This window comes from Heteronotia binoei, chromosome 5 (genome assembly GCF_032191835.1).
Source record: "Heteronotia binoei isolate CCM8104 ecotype False Entrance Well chromosome 5, APGP_CSIRO_Hbin_v1, whole genome shotgun sequence".
Taxonomy (NCBI): Eukaryota; Metazoa; Chordata; class Lepidosauria; order Squamata; family Gekkonidae; genus Heteronotia; species Heteronotia binoei.
The window spans coordinates 10269152-10281401 of NC_083227.1; the positions used below are offsets into that span (position 1 = coordinate 10269152).

General features: G+C 51.5%; 1 protein-coding gene across 1 annotated transcript in view; it reads right to left on the bottom strand.

Moving 5' to 3' along the window:
• Positions 1–10088: 10088 nt before the first annotated feature.
• LOC132571672 (class I histocompatibility antigen, F10 alpha chain-like) overlaps positions 10089–12250 on the bottom strand; it is a 34369-nt gene continuing 32207 nt past the window's right edge. The window contains exons 4-6 of the mRNA XM_060238464.1: positions 11854–12138; positions 11106–11192; positions 10089–10207 (exon numbers count right to left, since the gene is read on the bottom strand). Of these exons, the coding sequence (XP_060094447.1) occupies positions 10089–10207; positions 11106–11192; positions 11854–12138 (491 nt within the window). The remainder of the gene's footprint in view (positions 10208–11105; positions 11193–11853; positions 12139–12250) is intronic.

A 12250-nucleotide genomic window follows, 5' to 3' on the forward strand; every position in this document is an offset into this window, starting at 1 on the left:
GAAGGGGGACAATGCTTCACATTCACCTGATTTCCCGGAAAAGGCAGCGCCAGGGTACTCAGTTCAAAAGATGCACAGGCAAAGTTCTCCTAAACCGGGGCGTTTCTATAGCAACAGACATTCAGGTCAACCAGTCAAGCAGCCTCATAGCCATATAAACATATTTTGGCTACTGTGTGATAGAGTGTTGGACTGGATGGCTCATTGGCCTGATCCAACATGGCTTCCCTTATGTTCTTATGTTCACTGCTTTAACTCAGAGACAGGGGCTTCCTGCTTCTGTAGCCAGGCCCTTTCCCAGCAACAGGGTAGTAGAGGATGCCTTTTTCCTTCTTGGCCCTTTAAACTTGAAACACAGGCAGGAAACCTTAGGGGCTCCTTTAGCTATGGTTTTGTTGGATTTCTTCCGTTATGCACCCTGATTCCAGAAATCACACAGTCCACAGTTAAGGCATATGTAGGGATGAGAACCTTCAGGTGGAACCTGCGGATCCCCAGGACAGCTTATCTTCAGACTACAGAGACCATCCCCCCTGGATACAACCGGCGCATCGGAGGGGGGACTCCAGGGCAGGGTTTCCCAACCTTTTCCCCTCCGTGGCCCGGTTCTCTCCCCGCGGTCTGAGCGGAGGGCGATCAGGGAATGATACAGACACTGCCCGTCAGCCGGGAGCTTTCCCCGCCCTCTCTGTCTCCGAACACCAGAGAGGGACTGGGGAGGGCTTCTGGCCAGCATGCAGGGTCTGCAGTGAGCCAGTCTGGTGCAGTGGTTAAGTGCGTGGACTCTTATCTGGGAGAAGCGGGTTTGATTCCCCACTCCTCCACTTGCAGCTGCTGGGATGGCCTAGGGTCAGCCAGAGCTCTGGCAGAAGTTGTCCTTGAAAGGGCAGCTGCTGTGAGAGCCCTCTCAGCCCCACCCACCTCATGGGGTGTCTGTTGTGGAGGAGGAAGGGAAAGGAGATTGTGAGCTGCTCTGAGTCTATGATTCAGAGACGGGCGGGGTATAAATCTGCAATTCTTCTTCTAGTGCTCTCTGAGTGCTACAGGCGGCAGCTTGGGGGGCAGGGGCTGGAGCGCGGTGCAGCATGCAGCCCCAAAGATAAATGGAGAGGAGAGGGGAAGGGGGTTGTCAGGGCACCCCGGTATTGAGACTTCTGTGACCCAGTACTGGGTCACGACCCTGCAAATGGGAAAGGCTGCTCTAGGGCATTATACTCCACTGAGGTCCCTGTCTTCCCTAGGCACCACCCTCTGATCTTGTTTCTCACCTTGCAGCTGACCACCTGATCACCCCATCTGCCAGGAGCGCCCTAGGGCTCTCCCCCCATCCCCACTCCTCCTCTGCCCTCACTGCTGCCCCCGGCCTGCGGAAGGCAGTGGGGTGGGCAGGCACTGTGGAAGAGGCCAGGCAACATGCAGCCTCTTCTGCCTCCCAGATGCCCTGGAGGTGCGGGTGGGAGGGCCCAATCCGGCACCCTACCCTGGCCCACGCCTGAGGCAGCCATCCGCCCTCAAATCTCTCACCAGCAACCAGGGGGGACCTGGTTTTTATTGCCTCGCTCTCTAACTTTGGTCACCACCTTTTATTGCCTGGTCAACTGCATGCATTAAACTGGTCACAGAGCATTGTTTTTTTCATGGCTGACATCCACTTTGAGTTCAAGCATAAACGGCAGACCCTTAAAATCTCTACAACAGATTTTGAGTCCAGAGGCACCTTCAAGACCAACAAACGTTTATTCAAGGTACATGAGGGGGTGTGGCCTAATATGCAAAGGAGTTCCTGCCACAAAAGAAGCCCTGATCCCCACCCAGCCAATATTAAAGGACAGGATATCCTTTTTTCTCCGCTGCTGATAGTTCTGTCTCTACCCATTCAGGTGCTGCCCTCAGGGGTTCTGTCCCTACGGAAGAGCTTTCCAGAAGATGCAAAAGGATTCCCGACGTGGTCATTTTGGGGAAGCCCTGAAAGGTCGGATTGTTTAGGAAGACATTGGGAACGGAGGCAATTTTATGCACAAAACTGACATCACATATTTTGATCTCAAAACACAGCCACCCAGGCAGATAAAAGAAATTAGAAGTGGAACATTATAAAACCCATTGTTAGCATCAGTTAAAACTATGGACAAAACATGTATTAAAAAAATTAAAACACAAGGCAGGGAGGAAAGGTCAATGAAACAGTGCCCGTTTGCAGGGAGGATGGAATATTGTTGCAATACAAGTTATTTACATTCCAGCCATTATAGAGTTAACTGTTCTTTACCTGAAAGAGGAAATGATGTATTGGAACCTAAACCCAATTGTGAACGGAGTCTTCTAAGCCCGGGAAAACATGTAAACACAGCATTGGTCAGAAAGGACATTAGGTGTGAAAAGCTTTGATGTTGTATGCAAGCTGAGTTGCTCTTTTTCCTGTTCTCAGTCTTTTCTGGGTAGAAGCAGCTAGACAAAGGGTTGTAAATAACGTAGCCGTGTAGAGGTCAAACATAGTTAGACTAGCTGGTAAGCTAAAGTTGTATTTCTTTTTATCCCAAGTACCCTATCCTGATGTTTTCTAGTAAACTTTATTTCTTTTCGTAAGCTTAAGCTTCGACTCCAATTATTGCCACTCCACACGTCTGAATTTTCAAGTATCTCCAACAAATATAAATCAGCTAAAATAAAATAAAAATGAAACGCCGAAAGAAACTTTACAAAAAGTCCTCACCCGCCAGCAAAAGGCAAGGGAGGGAAGGAGAAAGAGGAATCTCTCCGGGCAGGGAGTTCAACGATCAAGACGGCCCCTTCCTGGGTTGCCACCTCTCCAGCCTCCGTTGGCACCCAAAGGAGGACCCCTGAAGATGACCAGAGGGAGTGAACAGCTCGGTTTGCATTTTGCGGTGCCTCATTACATTTTGATTTTTCTGCTTCCTACATTCAGTTCTGATTATTCTTGGTACGCACTTTTTTTTTAAAGCTTCTCTCAGCCCTTTTGGATGGATGGGAGAAGACGGAACAAACGAACTCACCTTTCCCCCTAAAGGTCTTACAACCTCTTTACTGTCTGACTGGAGACTTTTCTACCATACTTGCAAGTTGCAAGCCACCTTGAGTCCCAGGTGGACTATAAATGAAACAATAACAATCCCTTAGTGTGATGCGCCCTTTCCTTATTTGAATTCTTCCTTAATTGACTTCTAGCCCTCCGTCTCCCACAAGCAGGCTCAGAGAAGTTACAATCACATGAAAAATAGGAAAGGAAAGGTCCCCCGTGTAAGCACCAGTCGTTTCTGACTCTGGGGTGACGTTGCTTTCACAACGTTTTCATGGCAGACTTTTTACGGGGTGGTTTGCCATTGCCTTCCCCAGTCATCTACACTTCCTCCCCCACAACAGACACTCTGTGAGGTGGGTGGGGCTGAAAGAGCTCTCACGGAGAAGCTGCCCTTTCATGGATACCTCTGCGAGAGCTATGGCTGACCCAAGGCCATTCCAGCAGCTGCGAGTGGAGGAGTGGGGAAACAAACCAGGTTCTCCCAGATAAGAGTCTGCACACTTAACCACTACACCAGAGACAGACATTAGAAGGGGCATTTCCAAGCTCTTTATTTCAACAACCCATATCTTTACAGAGGGGGGAAATTTACATCTATAATGTTCAAGACAAAATGCAGATAATACCTCGTCAGGGAAAGAAGAACGCAACTCATGAAGCTGCCTTCTGCGGAATCAGACCCTCCATCCATCGCTGTCAGTCTTATCTACTCAGACCGGCAGCAGCTCTCCAGGGTCTCAGGTGGAGAGGTCTTTCCCATCACCTCCTGCCTGCTCCTTTTAACTGGAGATTCTGGGGATAGAACCTGGGACCTTCTGCATGCCCAGCAGCTGGGCTACCACAGAGCCCCTTCCCTGTGACAATGAGAAGACTTGGAAGTTCATCACCAGCAGTAGCCCCCCCTGCCCATCTCATCAGATGTGGAACTGGAGCCTGGCTGGTGGTCTTGGCTGGACTCTCAGAGGTGGCGCCTGAGAGACGAGAGCACTGTTGTCCCCACAAGGCTCTGGGTGCAAAATCCGCTCTTCTTGGTAGCCCCCCCTCCAGCTGCCATCCTCCTCTTCAGATCCTCAGCGTGGTCTCTTCCACCTCACTAAACTGACTTTTCGTTCCTTACGCAGACATTACGATCTTCACTTTCTGTTGCTCTCACATCCAGCCTGAACGCTAAGACTTGCAGGACATCACAGCAGCTCAACCACACATATTACAATTCACAGCCATATATTACTTTCAACTGTCCTTGTTTTGTGTCTGTCCTTATCTTGCATTCTGCCTGAGTATGCCAATGAAAGGTATGGCGATAATGTATTCCTTTCAAATTAGAAGGAGCCAGTGCATTGGAGGAGGAAAGGATGCAGCAACCCCTAAACCCCAGGCAGTGTCAAAATCACTACAGATTATAGGCCACATTAAATACAGGCTGTGAATGAATTTATCTTTTTAAAAAAGAGTGGCACTTCGGTTTTTTAAAATTTCATTTATTCGCAACAAAGAAATAAAGAACAGTTGCAAATATTTTAGTTCATAAGAACATAAGAGAAGCCATGTTGGATCAGGTCAATGGCCCATCCAGTCCAACACTCTGTGTCACACAGTGCCCCCTCCCCCCAAAAAACCCAGGTGCCATCTGGGGCCAGAACTCCAGTAGTCCTCACACTGTTGGCTCCCCAAGAAGACAAAGTATCACTGCCCCTGACCCAGTGCTCCATCTATACCAAATGGCTAAGAGCCACTAATGGACTCTATTCCAGATGTTTCTCTAATCCCCTCTTGAAGCTGTCTGTGCTTGTAGTTGTCACCACTTCCTGAGGCAGTGAATTCCACATGGTAATTACTCTTTGGGTGAAGTATGGCCTCTACTGCTCATTAATTTTATCGAGTGCACACAAGTTCTTTTGCGAGAAAAGGAGAAAAGTCCTTCTTTCTGTACTTTCTCCATCCCATGCATAATCTTGCAAACCCTTGTGTGGGATAGCAGATTCCCAGAAGCTCTCAAGTAGATCCTCTTTGTCCTCTTCTTATGTTTCAGTTAGAGGAACTAAAAAAGAAACAAAATGAAAGTCTTAAGCGAAACCACCACGGAGCTACCAGCATGTACCAAAACCAGAGAGCTGGAGGGCGGGGGGGGGGGGCGGGGGAAACACAAAGGCCATCAAAGCTCGGGCTTTGTGAAGGTGGGGGCCCTCTCAACCATGGCCCCTATTACAGATCGGGCCACAGAAAGCCTGCAAGGTGCCCTGCTGGGGGAGCCACAGTGCAACAGCCTCCAACTGGCCACTCAGGCAAGGGAGTCAAGCCACAGACTTCAGGGGAAGACAGGAAATCAAGTGGGGCTCTAACCCCGGTGCAGAAACCCCTTCTCCAAGAGGGCTGTCAGGAAGATCCTGAGCAAAGTCAGAGAGGAAGGAGACCCTCCACGAGGTCAGAGTTTATAACACTACAAAATGGAGTGACCGAAGAAAGGGCAGAAGTGGTTCTTATGGGAAATTGACCCCTCATCCCCACAGCTGATAGCAGCAGCTATAATGTCCTGCTCAGCTAATGCTCAAAGCCTGGCCCAGAGCAGTGGTCCCCAACCTTTTTGGCCCCAGGGACTGGCCCCAAGGCTGGCCGGCCCACTGTGGCCCCTCAGCCGGCAGGGTGGGGGCACTGAATTTGGCCCTGCACCACGCCACTAAGCCTTGCTGCCCCCCCCCCCCGTTTTTATAATATTAAGGCTGGGGAAGGGGCCGTGAACCGCCTTCCAGGCTCTGTAAAGGCCGACCCCCCCCCATCACCTGATTGGTGAGGAAACCGCGGTAGCAGTGGCCATCGGCCGCTGAAAAAGCCACGCTGCCCTTGCCTCCTTCCCAAGCGCTCCCCTCCCCCGAGCATCCCCTCCCTCCCACCCAATGAGAACAGAGAGATGCAATCCCATGTGTCCGGGACTGCTGTCACTCACCCGCAGGCAGCAAGAGTCTGCGCTTCCAGCTGGGAAGGAGGCAAGGGCAGCCCAGCTTTTTCAGCAGCTGCTGGCTGCCGCAGTTTCACATGGCTTCCCCACCAATCAGGTGATCGGCGGGGGGGGGGGGGGGGGAAGGGGGGTGGCATTTACAGAGCACAGAAAGTGCCTCACGGCCCCTTTCCCAGTCTTAATATTGTAAAAACAGAGGGAGGAGGAAGAGGAGGCGCCATGGGCGGGGAGCAGTGAGGCTGTGTGGGGCCACGGGGGGGGGGGGGACGACTAGGTTGACTGGCCCGGTTAAGGACAGGCTGCGGCCCAGTACTGGTCCGGGAGTTGAGGACCCCTGGCCTAGAGGGTTGAATACAAGCAGCTGAAAGGTCAGTTTGCACAGGGTCTGATTTCAGGTGGGGAATTAGGCAGGGTCAGATTCCAATGGATTGCAAATGAGGTAAATTCCCCCACAATCCCTGCTGCCTCGGATCCACACCTTGCTTGTTCTCTCTGTTCAGGCCCTACTTCCGAGCCCAAAGTCATCCCCTTCCTCCAGTCCCCTTGGCTGAATTCCAGCCCCTTACTTTCCCCAACCACCCAGCCTTTCTTTCCACATGTTCCCAACCCTTGGCCTCCCTGCCTGCCCAAAATGATTCCTCCTCTCACTTGGACTTCTGAGATCTTTTTGTAGGAGGTAACTTGACTGTTTGTTTCCCTTACAGAGCTTCACTGTTTGACAACCATGTCTCTAATTCTCCCATCTGTGGAAACTTAAACCCAGAGCCTGGGATCATGAATAGACATGAGAGAAGCCCCAGGTTTGCAGAAAAATCTGAATAGGAAGCTAATGTGATAACAGCAGCACCTGTAGCTTTAAGAACTGGGTGACCTCTGAAATCTCAGAAGCTATTATGGGTTGTGCCACTCAACTGCAACAGTACTGTCAGCCTGCAAGCCTTGGTTTCTATCAGTAAAAGCTAGAAGAGGGATGGACCCTCTCCAAGGCTGCTTTGTCCTCTGAGGGAAGAGTCACTGGGGCCAGGTCTAGAAGCAACCACTGGACTATTTGCTACCATGTGCCTTGAACGATTCACAGAGTCACAGAGTTGTAAGGGGCCATAGAGGCCATCTAGTCCAACCCCCTGCTCAATGCAGGATCAGCCTAGAGCATCCCTGACAAGGATTTGTCCAGCTGCTGCTTCAAGACTGCCAGTGAGGGGGAGCTCACCACCTCTCTTGGTAGCCGATTCCACTGCTGAACAGCTGGTATCTTCCTGCCTTTAATTCAATCCTATTAGTGCCAGTCCTCTCTTCTGCTGCCAACAGGAACAACTCCCTGCCCTCCTCTAAGTGACAGCCCTTCAAATACTTCAAGAGAGCAGTCATGTCCCCCCTCAGCCTCCTCTTCTCCAGGCTGAACATCCCCAAGTCCCTCAGCCTTTCCTCCTAGGGCTTGGTCTCCAGGCCCCTGATCCTCCCCATCGCTCTCCTCTGCAGCCGCTCATTCTGTCCGCATCCTTCTTGAAGCAAGGCCTCCAGAACTGCACACAAGACTCCAGGTCAGCTGTGGCCTGACCAATGCAGTGTGCAGCGGGACTAGGAGGACATCTTGTGAGCTGGATGTTATGCAACATTCACCAAATCCCGATGCCTTGCTACTATTCAACAGCAGCCACTCCATGAAAGCCAGGAGGGTGTATTGATTAGATCCAGGCTGGGATCTGAGAGAACCAAGTCCGAATCTCCACCCTGCCACGGATGCTCGTTGGGTCACTTTGGGCAATGATTCTCTCTTATCCTCATCTATCTTGATTAAAAGAAAAAGGAGAAGGGAAGAATATGTTGGGTCTCCATTTTGAAGAAAGTTGTGGTATAAATGAATGAGTACTAGACAGAGCTGAAGATAGGAGGCGAGGTAGCTTGGTGGATGGGAAGGAGAGAAAGAAGAAAGGAAAGGGGTGATGATATGGGGACTGCTGGGGTGGGGAGAGGAAATAATGTGGGGAGCAAAACACAAGGTGCTGGTGTTGACCTTTAAAGCCCTGTATGGTCAAGGACCTTCTTCACCCAAAGGGTGATTAACATGTGGAATTCACTGCCACAGGAGGTGGTGGCGGCCACAAGTATAGCCACCTTCAAGAGGGGTTTAGATAAAAATATGGAGCACAGGTCCATCAGTGGCTATTAGCCACAGTGTATGTGTGTATATAACATTTTTTGCCACTGTGTGACACAGAGTGTTGGACTTGATGGGCCGTTGGCCTGATCCAACATGGCTTCTCTTATGTTCTTATGACCTGTCTATCAATGGGACCGCCTTTCTCTATAGGCTCCCCAGAGAGCACTGCGTTCAGGAGGACAAAATCTGTTATCAATCCCCGGGCCAAGAGAGGCCAGACTGTGCTGTACACAGGCTACGGCCTTCTCAGTGGCAGCACCGATGATGTGAAACGCCCTCCCAGAGGCCATAAGAGCCCTGCAGGATCTCTCCCAATCCTGCAGGGCCTGTAAAACTGAATTATTTCGACAGGCCTACAATACCTAAACGGGAGAGGACTGCCACTTTATACCGCTAAGCAACTGTGACTGCTATGGGATCACTGTCGGAACACGAACTACCTGCTGATTGAAGAACGTTGTGATTCTGCCTAGACCAAAAAGCCCTGAGCAGCACCATGAATGTATTGTATCTTAATTGTTAATATTGAATTGTTTTTAATTCGGCCAAGGCAGCTCTTACCAGTTCTGCCAATTACAGTCTGCTTGATCTTAACATTCGGAGCAGGCAGTAGTTTTTTTTTAAAACAAAAACACATGAAAAATCCAGCTCACCATATATGAGGTCATGAAGGAGCTTTAATGGCTGGATATTTTGGCCGGGGAGAAACGCTGCAGAGAATAAAGAAGGCACCGAAGTAGACCCAGACTATGAAATTGGGAGGGGGCAGGTAACAGTAGAGTTCCTGCTCCCTGACTTTTCATTTAAAGGACCACACTTTTTGCTGTTCAGCTTCATTCGAAACTGTTTGGAGCGTTTTGTGGCCGGCCCTCTGGGTGTTCTAGTTGGACCATGGGTGTGTCTCTGTGGCTTTGGAGGCACCTGGCTGCAGACAGGCTGAGATGCTCCCTTCTTCCCCCGCTCCACAGAACGGGGGGTTGTGCTTCCACCTCAACTGTTGTGTTTACGGAACACCCCAAAGAGAAAGGGACCTCACTCACCTGGTGCTGCTCACCTGGTGTTCCTTTGCAACCACCCTCCGGCCGACTACGTCTTTCTGCAGAAAGAGAACCAGGGAACATCAGGGCTGGAGGAGAACCCGGAGACCACCCAGCCCCACCCTCTGCAGTGAAGCCAGCCTCTGGGGCTCTCAGCACCCACCATGCCCCCAGCAGATGCTCCTCCGGTCTCCTTCTAAGCTACTTCCAAGGACGACCCCTAGGCTATGTTGGGTAAATAAGGTACAGAGGCAAGAGTTGGTTTGTCAAGATAGAGTCTGTTAGGAACAAGGAAAATGGGATGGTTCTAAGGAAATAACAAACTCCTAAAACTACATATTTATTCTACCGAATAGGTTGATAAATAAAGCAAGTAACTGGAGGGAAGAAGAAGATGATATTGGATTTATATCCCGCCCTTCACTCCGAAGAGTCCCAGAGCGGCTCACAATCTCCTTTCCCTTCCCCCCCCCCACAACAGACACCCTGTGAGGTGGGTGGGGCTGAGAGAGCTCTCCCAGCAGCTGCCCTTTCAAGGACAACCTCTGCCAGAGCTATGGCTCACCCAAGGCCATTCCAGCAGGTGCAAGTGGAGGAGTGGGGAATCAAACCCAGTTCTCCCAGATAAGAGTCCGCTCACTTAACCACTACACCAAACTGGCTCTCTAAAGAAAAACAACACGGGCAAGACAGGCCATTAACCCTTTTTCTAGAATCTTATCGGAAAGCAAATGAACTCATTAGCCAACCCAAACACTGCTAAATTAAAACCATCCAATCAATTTCTCAAACACACCAATTAACACACAGGATTGGCCCTGAGCCAGGTTGTATTTCCAGGTCAGGTCTCTGCTGCAACCAAAACATATATGTTAACCCTATAATGACTGAAATTTAGATCTTGCCATATCCCAACAGGGATGGCTCTCGCTGAGCCCACCCCCAAGTATCAGAGCAGGAGTCACGGAAGACGGGAGGGGAGCAGGCAGGCCTGGGTTCCAGGAGTCTTGGCTCTGAAGAAGAAATGCTCTTTAATATGAGAAAAGCATTATTCCACTGAGGTCAGCAGGGCTCAATTAACTCCCAGTGGGCTTCAGTTCTGGGTGAGAATCCAGCCAGGAGACAAGATGCCCCTGCTTGCCCCCCCCCACCACCCAGGAGTGTGGATTCTGCAGGGTCACCAGGAGAGGGTTATTTCATTCTCATGTGCAGAGCCTGCTGGCCTCTAGTGCACAGGAGAGGGTGGGACTAGAGGACCTTCAGGGTAGAGGATGGCCGAAGGCAGGGCTGTGGGAGACCAGATGCTCACCCCCCCTTCTCTTCCCATGTACTTCAGGCACAGAAAGACCCCTGCCTGGAGGAAAGTACTGAAACCAGAGTTTCCGCTAAAGCTGAGTTAGAGTGAGCCAGCTCACCGTTTTTAGCCCCCAGCTCACACATTTTTTGTCTGAGTTCAGGAAAAAAGGCCCCAGAACACACTAATTGATGCAGCTGCTCACAACTTCAATGTCAGCAGCTCCCAAAGTAGAATTTCTGCTCACAAGACTCCACGGCTGAGAGGGAGGTCTGACTGTGAGGTCTCCCACCCGTGATACGTTGGGTCGGAGGTTTGGGGGGCTGGTTTCTTGTCCTGTCCTATCTGCTTAGTGACTTTTATGGCAAGCTGCCCGGGGTCCTGCCTTGCAAGACAAAGGAAGGCTAGAAGGATTTTAAACTAAATTAACGAACAGATACTTCCTAGTCCATGTTCCAAATAACATGATGAGGGGAGGGTCCGCAGGCACCCCCAGGGGTGGGAGAAGCGTCTGCCACTGCCAGAGGCCCCCTCCCAGCCCCACAATCTTCAGCCACAAGAATCTCCCACCGACACACACACACACTGCCCAAGCAAGGCTCCCCCTGTGCACTTACTCCGGTAGAGGGCGACTCCAGCCCCCAGCGCAAGGGCAGCGAGGGTGACCCCGACAAGGACTCCCACAATGAGCCCCCAGCTCGGTCCTGAGGATGGAAGGGAGGAAGAAAGATCATCCTTACTCAGCCTGGTTGTTCCCTCCAAGGCCTCAGGCAGAGATTTCCCAGCCAAAGCATCTCAGGTTGCTGGAGGCCACAGGAACTGCACTGAGGAATCCTGTGTGCTCCGACACCCTCCACACACAGTTCCCTCCTCCACTCCTCCGCCAGAGCCCCCCTGGACACTCTTCCTCTTCTCCTTTAGCACAGGGGTACAAGCAGCTGGTCGGGACCCCCCAAGCAAGCCCAGCGTCCTCCAGGCAGATGCTGCTCTAAACTGTGGCACTCCTAAGAGGATGAAGAGTCGGTTTTATATCCTGTCCTTCACTACTCGAAGGAGCCTCCGAGCAGCTTCCAAACACCTTCCCTTCCTATCCCCACAACAGACACCCTGCTGTGAGGGAGGTGGGGCTGAGAGAGCTTGTAACTGACCCAAGGTCACCCAGCTGGCTGCATGAGGAGGAGCAGGGAATCAAAGCTGGTTCTCCAGATTAGAGTCCACACTCTTAACCACTACGCCAGACTTTCTGCAGATGGTGTCTTTTCTGGGAGTCCCTCCTTCCTTCCTAGGCAAACATCTGCCTCCCACACTCTGCCGGCCTCCCATCCCCCAAGGGTACCACCCTCTTCTGCTCCCCCTGTCTCTCACCTGGCTCCTCCCAGGCCAAGTCCAGGATCTCCGGAAGGCTGTCGTGCCCCACCCGGCACCGGTAGCGATCCCTCTCCTTGGGGTCCACCTCGATGCTGAGCCAGGTGTGGTAGGTCCCGTCCGAGTTGGGGACAACACCCCCCGTCAGGGTCTCCGGCCTCCGGTCCTCCCCGTCCTTCATCCAGGTGACCTCGATCTCCTTGGGGTAGAAGCCATAGAGCTGGCAGAATAGGGTCTCCTGGCCATCGTGGCCCTTCTTGCGTGTCACCCTTGCCATTGGGGCCTCTGTGGAAAGGGCAACATCATCCTGTGTTAACACCCTGCATCTCCCGAGATGACAGATTGGAGACTGGCCTTGAAGGGACCCCATGTGGTCATCCATACCCACCCCAGATTG